The following is a 15,585-nucleotide window of genomic DNA, read 5'->3' on the forward strand; positions in this document are numbered from 1 at the left end:
AATATTTTTAGCATTTTCTTAAATATACAGCAACAAAATTTTTGGATGTTTTAAACTATATTTATTACATACAATTATTATCATCATTTTAAAAGATATATTTGCGTTTATGTTTTGATATATTGTATTATATTGTCATAAAAATCTGTGTAAATTTTAAACTAAGTTAAAAATGTTTTTCAAAAAATATTACTTTAAAATCAGTATTTTTTAATGAAGTTTTTTAATGATCTAAGAAAAGATTTGATATTACAGATTGATATATTATAAATTTCTTCGATATCTTATATTAATATTTTTTCGTTTTAATATGTAACTTAATTTACGTTCTACTTTTGATATATTACACTCTTTATCTCTTTTTAAGCGAAGGGTTTCATAAAAGAAGATAAACAATTTACGGAATAGTGCAAACAATTTAAATTAACAGAACAAATTCAGTGAAATAAGACGGAGGTTTCCAAAACTGGAGAAAGATTCAAAAAATTAAGCCCAGTATTACAAAACTGAAGAGAACGTTGCTTATAATAAGAGAAATATTTGTGTAAATAGACGACCGTTTGCCATATATAGGAAACATGTTTACAGGAGACGGCTTTCTCAAATTAAGAACATTTCTAAGGTATAAGGAAATGATCATAAGCATTTTTTACTTTCTTATTAGCACTTAAACAGAAGATCGAGGTAAATGCCTGGAAGCAGTTCACAGTGTACTTTCAATTTCAGCAAATCACGAAATGGTTTGTCATTTTCTGCGTTACAAACGTATTCGCACATTACACATAATTTCGGAAATATTTATAACTTAGCTGAGTATGCTTTTATTAGTCTATGTTTGGAAGTGTGTTTTTCTTGGCATTGTGGTGAAGTGAGTTGGAAAAGTAACGTAACGAGTTTCTAGTAATAAAGCAAATGCTTTTTCCTAATAGGTAAACGTTGTCTCCTAGTTTTGAAATTTTTGTCTCATTTCACTAAACTTGTTCTCTGTATTTAAAAAGTTTACGCTATTTCTTGAAAATCTATTCTTATTTTCTGCATTCTTTTGCTAAAAAGAGATAGAGTGCAATATTTATCAGTGACAAAACGCTTAAGAGTCATTTGAAATCCGTTAAACTCAATGGCGTAGCGTAGTGGGGGCGGCAGCGGCGGCACTTTTAGTGGGCGGAAAAATTTCACAATAAATAATAAATAATATCTTGTAAAAATTTGAACCATTTCATTTCATATTTTTGTCGCACCTACGATTCGGACCGATTGAATTTGTGACGAAACTGAATTTTGGTCTTTTAAATTGAGATACCTAAATAGGGGGCAGCGAAATTTTCCTCCGCCCCGGGAAGCTGACACCCACGCTACGCCACTGGTTAAATTTTATCAATTGAAAATTTTAACCGAGCATATTGAATAAACCGAGAAAATTCGCAAATCATGATTTTAATACTCTTCTGACCATTAGAAAGCGTGCATGTGAAATATGAGGCTAATCTTCGATTGTCTCACGCCTTGCATGTAGATTTCACACGCATGCCCCCAGTGGGCATGCGTGTGAAATCTACATGCACTATGAGCAGCATTGGGAAACAGTGAGGCTAGCGTTGTCCGTTAATGAATTCTGCATGTTGGTACAGCTGAAATAAGTTTATGTAGTGAGGTTCCTTTTAAATGAGTATTTTTATACTGTAATGGTTTTTACGAAGTAATACATTTGTGTGATTAATTATAGTGTTGTTTTATTTATTTTCTCTATTTAATTTTATTATTTAGTTTTGGGCATCGATATTTCAGTTACTATTTACTATAGTTTCAGTTTGATTTCAGTTTTATTTATAATAACCAAATATCTTACTCAGCTCCTTAAATAATAAATCATCGAACACCTGATGCTGAGAAAACCCGTTTATTAAAGACCGTTTTCGATCTAATATGATAGGCCATCTTCAGATGCAAGTATTCTCGAACGTATTTAACTTAATATTTAAACGTCAGAACGTTCAAATACTTTTACGTTTAAATCAAAATACTGGATAAAATAACAAATAAATAATAAAATAAAACAAATATACTAAATGACCTAATACAATAACGATGTAAATAATGTACTAAAATAAAAAATAACATATTTAAAATAATAATAAAATAAAATAAATACACAAAAAAATGCCATTAAGTATAAGGGCAGCTGGGGCTAAGAATTTTTGCGTTTTAGTTTTTCTTTTATGTAGAACTTCCATGATGAAGCTAGTTTCTCTGCATCCCTAGCGTTAATACAACCATCGTTTAATTTACTTTTATATATTTCGATTTTTTCTTCGTGCATTGCCAATGATGGAGAACGCATAGTCATGAGGATAGTCGCTTCATTCCATTTAACCAGAGTCCTGTGCTTATGCCATATAGGATAATACTGTGTTGCAGTGTCCTTTGTTAATATCGTATTTGTGCTCCTTAAGTCTGGTAGCCAAATTCCTTCTTGTGACCCCAATATAGTCCTTCTTAATTCCTAATTCCTGAATTTCAAACGGAATTTTATATACGTCTGCTTTTTCTTCTTTTTTAATCATGTCTTTATCATTTCTTTATTAAAATATTGTATATATTAGTCGCTCTTTTGAAAATCATTTTTGAATGCTTTCTGTCGGATACTTATGTTCTTGATGTTTCGATTATATGTGAACTTGGAGATTTTAAACTGATTTGCTTGGGTTCTTATTACATTGCCTTCTTCATATCTAATTAGCCCTTCTATTGTACTCTTTTTATATCCCAAGCTTGAAGCTGTTTCTTTAATTCTTTTAAGTTCTTTGATCCTGTCTAGCACATTAGAGTGATGTGAATACGCTCTTCTGACAAGTGCTCGAAAGGTGGACAATTTTATCCGTAGGGGGTCGTTCGAGTTAGTTGGAATGTATAATGGATTTTTTATAGTGGGTTTAGTTGGAATGTATAGTGGAACCCGAAAAATTCCTGGGGATTTTTTGGGTTCAAGCCCGGGTCCCCCAGAGCGGTAGGCTGCCACCTTGGCTGTTCGGCCATCCGACCGCCGACAGGTAACTAGTCACAAGTAACTTGTTATTATTTTATAAAAATTTATTTAGTTAAATTACATTATATTTAAAAATCACTGTAAAGTGTCTTGATTTCATAATTTACCTGGTAAATTAATATACAATAGACCCCCCTATAAAACGGCAACGTCGGGCTCATTTGCTAGTAACAAATATTTTTATTTTATTTATTTATATTTTTATTTAGTTATCNAATTATGTGTGATCCAGTTTTTTCCCCCACGTGATACATTTATATTTTTATTTAGATATCAGTGGAAAGTTTTCTGTGATAAAAATAAAATGAAACCTTAGAACTCACTTGGGTATTAAGAAAAGGGAAACCCGACGAAAAAGGGGAAAAACGTATCTCAAGTGGACGGACGCCCTTGTTTACTATACTCACTTTTTTAATTAATTAAAATAAATCTGTTTTTCTGGATGCTTTTAAAGTATACTTTATTTCAGGAAAATACTGTTTCTGATTGTAAGCATTTTCTGTCTAAAAGTGCTAGTGTTAGTCATCTTTAACAAATGTTAATGATGATAAAAACTCTAGAAAAGCAGATATACAGAAAACAGGTATATTGAATTTACTTTATTTAAGGAGATATATACTTTTATAAACCAGAAGATTCACTCTGATATCATCTGTCTCTCCACACTCGACCGGTAAAAATTCAAAAATGGAAAAACAAATCTAAATTTTTAATTTTTAAATAAAGGTAAATACTAATTAAATTGAATTTAATGAGAATATTACCTGTAATATAACAATAAAAATGTATACTGTACATAAATATTCTACGTACGAGTATTTAAAATATACAAAATTATTATTTATGTTTGACTAAACTATTAAATAATTAATAAGAGTTGTGATTTTATGGATTTGTATCGATAAGGAATTATACACACACTTTGTTAACTTTTTATGATAATTTATTCGTAGCACGAATCACTGGTGCACAGCGATGATTCGTGTCGAGAATAAATCGATTGTTTGAACTTTGTCTTCAACTCCCAAGACGTACTGTGCAAAGTTCCGTTTTACGCTCTCCTGGATCCTCCAATAAATATTCTGTTGAATTCAAGTTAGGAGAGTTGATTAACCATTTTATTCGTGAATATTTTCACTTTCGAATATTATCATTCGCTGAATCGATTATATTTCTAGCAAGACATAAGTTATGGTCTTATATTTCATGACTATCTTTTTCCCTCTCCAACATATTGCCCTCTCCATGATTGTTTCTCATAAGGTCTTTTTTTCTGATATCGAAAAGGAAATTACGAAGAACCGATTCTCTCCATAAGAAAATGTATCTCTGAAAATTAAATCTGAATTCATCTGTAAGAGAACTTTTGCTCTTGTAAATGCCTTTGTAAATGTACTTGGAGTACATTTACAAAGTTGATGACTAATATAAACGGCTTAACGGTCAGATAATCGAAGCAAACAATCGCCAAAATTGGCATTAGAGATGAAATAGCCCAAAGTCGACTAAACGCAAATTCATATAGATCATTTATTTTCTAAACATTAAAGAATACATAACATAAGAGCTTTAATTAATAAAGGCTCTTTTTGAAATACTTCCAGTAATAAATTTTCATAAAGAAAAAATGTTTTAAATATTTTTCTTTAAGCAAAATTTACTTAAAAATGATAAAGGTTGGTCCTTAATATTACTTATACTATTGGTAGTAGTTCCTTAGAAATTTTCAGTAAAAAGTGTCAAAAAGTTCAAATATAAATGTTATAAAGCGGTAAATCATAAAAAAAATGCCAACATTATAAAACGGTAATCTGTAAACAATAGAGAGGTTGCAGCCGACGTTTTCAGACCAAAACATGAACGTCGGACGTCGAGCGCCGCCGTCTGGCAATTCTAGAAGGTTGACAATGGGCGTTTGCTACCTCTAGCATGGTGAGCAGAAGTTTGGCTTAAACTTCTTTTTTTGTGTGTTTGGGGTTTAAATTTTGACCTATTTTATTAAAATAATGATTATTTAAGAATTTATGAATAATATTGTAAAGAAACAGACGATTTTAATCCAGAAATTATTTAATTATTCAATTTTTTTGCAAGTGATGTGAAGTGCCTATAGAATTTACATATATTTCTGTAAATAATAGTTTATCATAATTCGTAGGAGTAGGTTTGTTCTTTCACAGCATCTTCTATCATCAAAACCGTAATAGGTTTGTAAATTTTCTAAAAATAATTTCCCGAGCTGCTTTCGGATTTACATAAGCCACTACTTCCCTCAACAAAAGTATGAGGTAGTCCTATTGTACGGTAGGAGACACGACGCTAATCTATATATATAAAATTGCTTGTCCTGACTGACTGACTCACTCACTGATTCATCATCGCCCAGAGCAAACCGCTGAACCTAAAGAGGTAAAATTTCGTACACGTCATGAAAACGCACACTAAGAAGGGATTTTTCGAAATTCCCCCGCGGGGGAGAGAGAGCATTAAGGCTCAACCGGAAGAACAGCTTCTACTGTACTATTTTAGATGCGATTTTTTGTTTTTATTTGCGTTGTAGTAGGGTATGCCATGAGAACGCACACTAAGAAGAGATTTTTCGAAATTCCCCCTCGGGGGAGAGGGAGAGGATTTAGTCTTCATCGAGTACTTAGGTGCATTAAATTAATAACATTTCAGACATTGTTATAAATATTTTTATCTATTTCGATTTTAAAAGTGTTCGAACCGTTTTAAATTCGAATTTGTTATTGCATATTGGTTCGATTATAGAACGATTGTAAACGTTCCAGAAAATTGATCAAATTGAAAATAGTTCTTTTGATTCTCGGCAATTCTCATCATTCTCAGCGGTAGGTGTTATATAACAATTACTATGGTTGTTGAAATACTGAATATAAATGGGGTTTGCTTGCAAAATCNTAACAAAGACTATTGTATCGTTAAAAATTATTTTTTTATTTTGTACAAACAAAATAAATATATTGAAAAATATAAAAATAATAAAAAATTATACTTCAGATGTTAATTTAGTATCAAAAACGTAAAATATTTGAGTATCCCAAGACATAGCCAAAGATTGAAGCGCCACAGCACTGGCGAAAATTTAAATTTGCCGACTGTAATTCTTTCGGATGATTGACTTTCGGAAAATCGACGCTCTACTGTATTATAAGTAAACTACTGCGTTAATAATCATCAATAAAAGCATCAAAAACGTCAAATATATATGATATAAAAACGGATCAATGATGATTATAACTACATAATTGCCATTTCGTAAGTCAAATAGACTGTTAGAAATTATAAACTAAGATCGCCGAATTAGGACCATCATCGAAATATCTTTTTTGGTCGCCGAAAAGCCATCAAAAGATAGTCCAATCGAAGTTTTTTTTTTGCCCAATTTAGTAGCTCTTGCTTCTGTGAGAAATAACGTTGCCAATTGTTCTGAATTTTTCGAACTGTACAAAATTTCAGATAATTTTAAAAACTGTTCGGTAATGTTCTTAACGCGAACTTGTGTTTGTTGTTTATTTTTTTAAGCTTCTTCCTTATGAAAAGTTGGTATTATTAATTGTAAACCGAATAATTTTCATTTCCATGAGTTTGCGTTTTTTATTTTATATTTGTTTTCTATTTTTGTTTCTTTGGCCCTGTGGACACGAGCGATGATAGGTTGCATTTGGTCACTACTAATTTATTGTTCCTATTTTAGGGGAGATAGGGTGACATTAGGGTTGCTACCCGGCGGGTATTGATGGGCATGACCGGCAATTTCAAATCAAGACTGACCGTCAGGTCGACAAAAATATTTAAGTGTTGGTAAAACAGTTTAAAATATAAACAAAATTATATTTTAATTGAAATAATATAAAATTATTTTTAATGTTTAGTATGTTTAGTATATTAACTGTTTTTTTAAACAGTTCGAATCTTCTTGTTAAATCTGACGAAGACCTAAGAAAAGGGATCGAAAACTTTCATTTAAATAAATTAAAGTGTTGCTGAAAAAAATATTTAAAGTGTTGTTAAGGCTACATTAGTGTCAGCTTATATAGAAATAGGTTAGTAATGATTCACAGATGATACTGTAGTAGGTTAAATTTTCAAATGCGATTCACGCAATTCTATGTAAAAGTAACTGTATGCGCTAAGTTTACTATCGTTTTGAGTTGGTATTGAGAGTTTACTAAAAATTGATTTTCATGATGAGTCGGTCTAGGCATTCATTTGATACTTCTTTTCATCGAAAAAAGTTTTACGCAGTTGTATCTAAGAAAATCTGGCTCAAGTGAATGAATTGAAAACTTGGTTAACTCATGACGATGATGACATTTGTTCGGCTCGTTGTATCATTTGCCGAACCTCATTTAGTGCTAAATACAATGAAATTAAAGCATTTACAAAGCATGCTAATTGCGAGAAACATGAAAAAAGAATGCATTTTCTCATTTACCTTCCTTTTTCCCCTCTTGTCATCGCATTGGCTGACGAATCAGTATCTAAAGATGGCGTCCCGAGATGACGTGATGGGATAGTAATTTCGAATTGAGTAAAAGGGAATTAGCTGTAATTTCTTTGGGGTAGTGTTGCAATATTAACTTTATCTGAAATAAGATTACAAATTTATTTTAATATTACACAAAAAAAGCATGCATATCCATATATAAATGGAGAATTTTCGGATTTCGAAAGCTTGATTTTGGATTTCTCATTTCCATTCATTGCTTGATGTATATTAATTAATGAATTGACCATGCTCATAACGCACATCATTAATTTTCTAAAAGTATTTAAAACAATCGGAATCGAAATTGGGAGAAATTTTGTTATCGACCCATCACTGTATATTATATACTGCAGTGGCCCGAATATTACGCGATGTCTTGTTTTATTGTCTGTGCCCCCTTTTTTATAGTCTTTGGGCGCCGCTGACAGTAACTGATTTCTATAGTTGTTAGTTGAGACTGATTCCGACCAGATCTCATCTAACTAAATTCAGATACTTTCTCGATACTGTACGAAATTTGTATTCGAATTCATAAAAGAAATTTTGTTTTCTGTTAATGTTCATTTTCAATTGATAAAGTTAGACAACAAACTGAAAATTTGGCATCATTTCACTTTATATTTTCTTCTGGAGTTTCGATCGGATCTTTGGAATCGCCAAAAGGCAAGAAGAAAGAATTTAATATAATCTTGTTTTCTTCGCATCTTTTCCTCTTCATTTTTAAATATTTTAGGAATCTTCTTCGATGCTTCCGTTTATCGAAAAACATTAGATTTAATCACGAGACTTTCATAGATATTAAAAGTTAGAAAACCGTTTATCCGGGTCAGTACTAACTTACGTAATACTTTTATGTTCATCGCCATTATTTTCTCATAAATGTTAGCGAACCATGACATAAAAGTTTCAAGTAAAGAATAAATATATTTATAATGATTCACTTTGCGTGATTAAACTGTTATCATAAAATATTAATATAGTAATTATGAGTAGATACGTAAGATATGTTAAAAATATTTTAAAACTTTGTTCTGTCAATATTTTTATTTCTTACGAATTATAATTGAGAACCTCATAAGACATCGGTGCGTCAGCTATTCAATAGCTGACCATATAAATTACGCATTTTGCAAATCTTATGTCTTTACTTGGAATACGAGTTTGAATGCACTCTTCTCATTTGCCAGATACTTTATTTTTTTAACTCTTTCCGTCCTGTGGGCACTAAGAGGGCCACCTTTTGCAAGCCCATTATGGTTCGGCCAGGCCCACAATGTGGCTGCCGGGTGGTGAGGAACGGGGCCCGACATATCCGAACGGACCACCCCCGAAAAATTCCTAGGAATTTTTCGACCCGTTCGGATTCGAGCCCGGGTCCCCCAGAGCGGTAGGCTGCAACCTTGACCGTTTGGCCATCCTGCCGCTACTTGCCAGATACTGTATCTAGAGTGGTATGAGAATTAATATAAAAAACAGACTATTAACGGACATCGGCATATATAATTGCCTGAATATATTTAAATGTTACAAGATTTTACTCTGTGTGTATGTTATCCAGAGCTCTATACACCTCAGTGGCGTGCCGTCATTGGAAGCGGTGGATGCACCGCTTCCCTTGTATTTTATAAAAAATAAATACATATTAATTTTAATTATATGAAAATAATCGCACAATATTTTATTATAACCGCATTATGTATCTTATTACAAATTTCTATACTACACGTGAAAAAAGTTAAGATTGTTATTGTATATTCGAATATTAGTGGCGGAGTGGAAGTGCTGTATCGTCAGCATCCAAAAAGCCAGATTCGGGCATGCGCTTTACAGAGCACCAACCTCACCCGGTTTAGCTGGTGGACGCCTAGGACCTTGGGTGGATGCTACACGTATACCGCATCCAATTCTATCCAGGACCGGTTCTGGGCTGTTAGCCGCCCGCCCGCTAGATATTTGGCCGCCCTCGCCCGTTTACGTGAAACGCGAGTAGATTTATAACTTAACCCAACCGATAAGAATTTACTGTATATTTTTATAATAGTTCTGTATAATTGACAGGAGTTTTAAAAAATCCATTAAAATATTTGATATTTTTATTCTGCTCTCCGATTTTATATTACTCACGGATTTCAATGTTAAACCAGTGATATGATTTCGTATATCCCATCTTTAAGGGGATATAGAAGAAAACGTATACAATTCTTGTATAATATTAAAAAATTAACTGTTACTTCGACAGCATCACTTACAACTAAATTTAATGAATGAGAGAGGTGCAGAAAAAGTTCTAGAATTTATTTTCCTTAAATTTACGATTTATATATCTGTTTGTCATAAAAACTTATCTTTCCAGTTTATTCCCAAGACTACAAATATTCCAGTACAAAGTAACCGGTTTCAACTTATTTCTACTTAAGAAGTAGTTAAATAATTAAGCAATTAAGGAATTGGGGACATAAACAAAACCCAGACGAGAGTCGAAATTTTACTTAAACAAAAGCTTAACCGAACCATCTCTAGCCGAGTACAGTGGAGACTGATTTCTTCGTATTATTAATGTAATAAAGACAGAAATTTTTTTAGTTTGATGAGAGTGACCGAAAAGTTCTAAATTTTGGAAATTTCTGAGGACAACACCTGGTCCTAAAACGAATTAGTTAGAAAACAAATGACTAAGTTTAACATATTTAGATTTTTACAGCTATAGTGAGAAACGTTTAAAATCTACAACAGCCCTGTCGCGTCCTTTGAGATATACTAGTGATGCGACAAAAGAGGTATTTGACATTGACCGGTATCGGCACCCTGGGGATTTGGCAGTCCGCGTGTATGCACGCTCTGCAACCGTCTTCGATTCCATCCATTAGCCACTCGTAGGGAGCTATTTGACTAAGTGCATTGTTTTAAGATTTAAAAAGTAAAGAATATTTTATATTTTTATGTACGTTTCTTTACAAAGCTATATTTAATTATAATTTTCTTTAAAAGTATATTCATACAATTGAAGAATATTTTGTACCAGGTAGATACCGGTACATCCACCACACATTTTATTTCACCAAGTAAGTTTTTATTTTATTTTTAATTGTAGCCCTTATATCGTGGCTAGCGATTCGGAATGTAATTGTGATATTAAAAATACATTTTAAAAAGTCTACGGTTTTTACTGGCTTATCGAACAAACGATACGAATGGACCCTAGACCAGGGTCCATTCGTATCGTTTTTGCCCCCGGGCCGAATTGGAAAGAAAACTTTTTCCACGGGCCGAACCAGAGGCTACCTAAGATTTTGAGGTGGTGCGAGATCTCATTGTGGTGTTACCCCATAGAGACTGAATTGTAGATAGAGATTACAGGTACATTTTTCACATTATCATGCTTTATCAACACTACGCTGTACTTACGTGAGTTGTTGACCTTTTTTTTTTAGGCGTCAGGATTTTACATCCAACTATTCGGACTTCAGTAGCTAATATTCAAAGATTGATCGCGGGCCACATAAATTCATTAGATGGGCCGGATCTGGCCCGCGGGTCGTACGTTGGCCATGCCTGCCCTAGACCATCACTGACGCACAATTGACTGATTGCCCCTGGATGTCGGCTTCTTACAGAAACACAGCTTCCCTATCATCAAATGTAACGGCACGCCACTGTAAAAATACACCTTGTAAAAATAAATAAAATTTAGCTATTTATAGCTATGGTTTTTGCATAAAAACTTTATCTGTACAAAATTAGTAGAATGGTATAATTTTAAATAATTACGAATAAATTATGTGCATTTGTTCTTCTCAATTTTTCCAAAATTCTTAGAAAATAAAATTTGTTAAACGACTTAATAAAACGAAGAACTCTGAAAATTTAAATACATTTTGACTAAAATCTATTTACTTCCATTCAGAATTAAATTATATGGATTAATTTTTGGAAAATAATTCAAATCGTTATATGACAGCTAAACATAAACCAATATAGCCTACGTCTTAACCGGTTAATATGAAAAATTTCATGTATCTCCCCTCTGAATAACAAAAGACAATTCAGAAACACTACGGTATTAACTTTTCGGCTTTAACGTTACGAATAAACAGGACGTCTACCACCAGCTTCTCATTAAAATCGTCTGGGCACCTCCCTTAAATCTTACCTCTGCGTTATCATTAGAGGTGAATTTGCAAACAAAATTTGTTTCGTCCGAACATTAATATGCTTAATCAAAGATAACGTTAAGGAAGAAAAAGCGGGTAAAGTTTACATGGTCTCTGTTAACTTTTCCAGGAGTCGAGATATTTTTTATGATAAAAACTTTATCGTAAAAAATAAGTATTCCATTCGGACGTATTTCCAATGTAAAAATAGATCTTCAATTATCATTTAGCTTATTAAGACTTCTTGTATATCATTGCATTTATGTTGCAAAATATAACTTATAAGGAACTTTCTTGTTTGTATATATAGCTTATTTATTTTCAATTAAAAAACAAAAGCACACAATTGTAGTACAATTATACGAATCCGATAAATCGGTAGAGTAGTCGAAAAGTTTTATTTTTAAAGATTTATTCTTTACTGGGATATATATTTTAAAATGAACTGGTAATTTATGAAGTAACATAAGGAAAGATCGTCGCAAATTCCAATTATAAGCAATTCGATCTATTACTTACATAAACCGTAATTAATTAAGGAAACGTAAATGCATTCCGTTTAACGTTGACATATTCGATTGATGGCCATTCGCACACGAAACATCTTTCTACGAAATATCGATCGATTTAATAATTCTCTTTAAAAACGATTTTGCCGGATTTCCATTTGAGAAATTTTCATATATAATGATAGAATCGTTTCTAATGGATATCGTGAGATGGAAATTATTTCTTTCCATTTCGGAATTTAATTGAGCAAAATGCTAATTTTTTCTTATCAGAAGAATTTCTTTTCACAAGTTTTTTCATGGCTGTTAAATTTTTGTTGTCACAATTAAAACAGAGAAGCGTAGGTGATATTTTTTATTTATCTCCGTTAAATTCCAAGAGTCGCCGACAAAGTACAGCGAATACAAATTACTCTCCCCAAAGGATCCTTAAAGTAAAATTTTATAAATTTTTATATTTTAGAAAACCTTCAAATAAAATAAATTTAACTTTTGTTACCTAAATATCAGAAAACGTATAGTCATAGTAATACGTTTGTAAAGTCGAACGAGTTAAACGAATCACTAAAACAAGACGATCATACAGTACTTTGTTCCGTTCAGTGCGCATTACACATTAGAATGACAGACAGTCAACTAACTATCTATACTTCCTGTGTTAAAAAAAATTCGACGACCTATCAATCAACGACAGGACTACCGATTCAGAAGTTAGTAGCGCTGAGATCGCCTCTCGTCATTAGATGTCACAACACAAATTATCGATGATGCTCTGTTTAAATTGTGTTTCAATGTGCATGCCGGAAAGATCCTACTTCCGTTTTTCGATTCGCCGAAAACGTTAGTTTTCAATAAAATTATCTCGGCAACATAAAAGATGTGCTATGATAATCTGATAAAATAATATAATATTTCTATTTGTTGATAACTGCGCTCTTAGTGTAAAACACATATTGTGCAATTGCTCTGTCTTTGAGAGGATCCGTAGACAGTATTTTTGAAATGCAAGTCTGACAGAGGTTTTGGTCCAGAGGCCAAATCTGGACGATCTACTGAACTTTCTGAAAGTCATTAATATGTATAAAGATATTTGATTATTTATTTATTTTCTAATTTTACCTACTTTATTTTGCTTATTTATATTGTTGTATATATTTGTTGTTGTTGTTTTTTGTATTTAATTTTTGTCATATGTTTGTTATTTGTCATGTTTAAAATTTTTCACAATTTGCCATGGCGCAGCTTAGCCTATATGGCTCTTGCGCCTAAAAAACCAAAACTATGGCATTGTCTGCTGTTTAATAAATTTTTATAAATATACTTATTTAATTCTCTATAAAAATAATTAATCTTAGTTTATATGCACAAGAAAGTTCCTAATAAAAGAAGTTGTTATCTCTTTCAAATACTTTTGAAGGTTTACTTTATATAACATATAAAGTTTGTGAGAGTGGTTTTCTTTTCTTGGTCTAATTTTAAACAGGAGCTCAGAGCAAATATAAAAATATTTGCTCTGAGCTCCTGTTTAAAGTTATATATTTTCATGCAATACGAAAATGCATGAAAATATAGAAAACTAAATACTGTATATTCTTATTTTAACAATTATCTCCAAATTTCTTCTCTAATTTTGCATTTCAAAACTAAATAAATTTATCCTCGTACTTCATCATATGTACCATTGACATAGCTTTTTATTTTGAAACCTATTTAATTATAGCTTTTAATTATATGTAAGAGTAACATCTAAACCACAGGTTCTCAAACTTATTTCGACCACCGCCCACTTTGAAATTAAAAAAAATCTAGTGTCCGCATATTTTTTAACTTACCTTTTTACATTACCTTCTGTTGCATATCTTAAAAACAGTTATTGCAAATATAATGTTTAAACATGCATTATTATATGGGTAGGATAGATAGGGTGTGACCCATATCCTATTTCAGAGTTCAAAGAATGTTTCAATGAGAAGAAATAAAACTCATATTTAATCACTGAGACTTCTACTGCTCCCTGAAATCCTCCAGCGCCCACAAGGGCGCGTTATCGCCCACTTTGAGAAAGGATGTTCTAAACGAATAGATACTCTATTTGAAATTATAAAAGGAATTCGGTGGCTCGAACTCGAAGAAACGTGCAGTTTACTGCACGTATATAGCATGAAATCTATATCGTGACCTTGGAACTACGGACCCAATATGGCGGCTACATAGGAAATATTGGTGTCCCAACGTTGTGTTATAGACCTTGCACTTGACTAAAGACATGCAGCGCACTATCGGCTGAAGCAGGATACTACAATGATCACGTGATTTATATTGACATGAGAATTTACCGTTATGTTAGAGTTGCTTTGTTTCTAGCGCTATGGTTTCTAGTTTTCATTTTAAATTAAATGAAAACTAGATGAACTTAAATGAAAAATAGAGTTAAGTACCTAATTTGTGGAAGCAATAAATTGCCGTTATTCACTTTCCTGAAAACTCTAAATAAATAAATAAATAAAAATAAAAATAATAAAAATAATATTTTTATATGCTGATTAATTTCTTTTTCTTTGTTTCTTCTGGCTTGTTTTTGTCTCTTCTAAAAGATATCCATTAAAACTTCTTGCATTAATTAATACTGTTAAATATAATGTCAAACGCCAATTATGTACTAACTAGCAGTTACCAGCGACTTCGCTTGCGGAGGTTTTGCAAAGCAAACTCCATTTATATTCAGTATTTCAACAACCATAGTAATTGTTATATAACATCTACCGCTGAGAATGATGAGAATTGCCCAAAATCAAACGAACTATTTTCAATTTGATCAATTTTCTGGAACGTTTACAATCGTTGTATAATGGAACCAATACGCAATAACAAATTCGAATTTAAAACAATTCGAACATTTAGTTAAAAAATTGAAATATATAAAAACATTTATAACAATGTCTGAAATGTTATCAATTTAATACACCTAAGTACTCAATGAAGACTAAACTTAACAAAAAATCGCATCTAAAATAGTACATTAGAAGCCGTTCTTCCAGTTAAAACTTAATCCTCCCCCTCTCCTCTCCGCGGAGGAATTTCGAAAAATTCCTTCTTAGTGTGCATTCCCATGTTATACCCTACTAAAAAGCAGATAAAAACAAAAAATCGCATCTAAAATAGTACAGTAGAAGCCGTTTTTCTGATTAAGCCTTAATGCTCTCCCTCTCCCCCCGCGGGGAATTTCGAAAAATCTCTTCTTAGTGTACGTTTTCATGACATACCCTAGCTGTGTACCAAATTTCACCTCTTTAGGTTCAGCGGTTTGCTCTGGGCGATGATGAATCAGTGAGTCAGTCAGTAAGGACAAGCAATTTTATATAGTCTATA

General features: G+C 32.1%; 1 protein-coding gene across 1 annotated transcript in view; it reads left to right on the forward strand.

Moving 5' to 3' along the window:
* Window positions 1-11,277, forward strand: part of LOC111620401 — a 61,733-nt gene extending 50,456 nt beyond the window's left edge. Inside the window, exon 3 of the mRNA XM_023362319.1 lies at window positions 10,988-11,277. Coding sequence (XP_023218087.1) covers window positions 10,988-11,026 — 39 coding nt within the window. The 3' untranslated portion in view covers window positions 11,027-11,277. The remainder of the gene's footprint in view (window positions 1-10,987) is intronic.
* Window positions 11,278-15,585: the final 4,308 nt, after the last annotated feature.

Source organism: Centruroides sculpturatus, unplaced genomic scaffold, assembly GCF_000671375.1.
Source record: "Centruroides sculpturatus isolate CEXI.00-Female unplaced genomic scaffold, Cexi_2.0 scaffold209, whole genome shotgun sequence".
In the NCBI taxonomy this organism is placed as follows: domain Eukaryota; kingdom Metazoa; phylum Arthropoda; class Arachnida; order Scorpiones; family Buthidae; genus Centruroides; species Centruroides sculpturatus.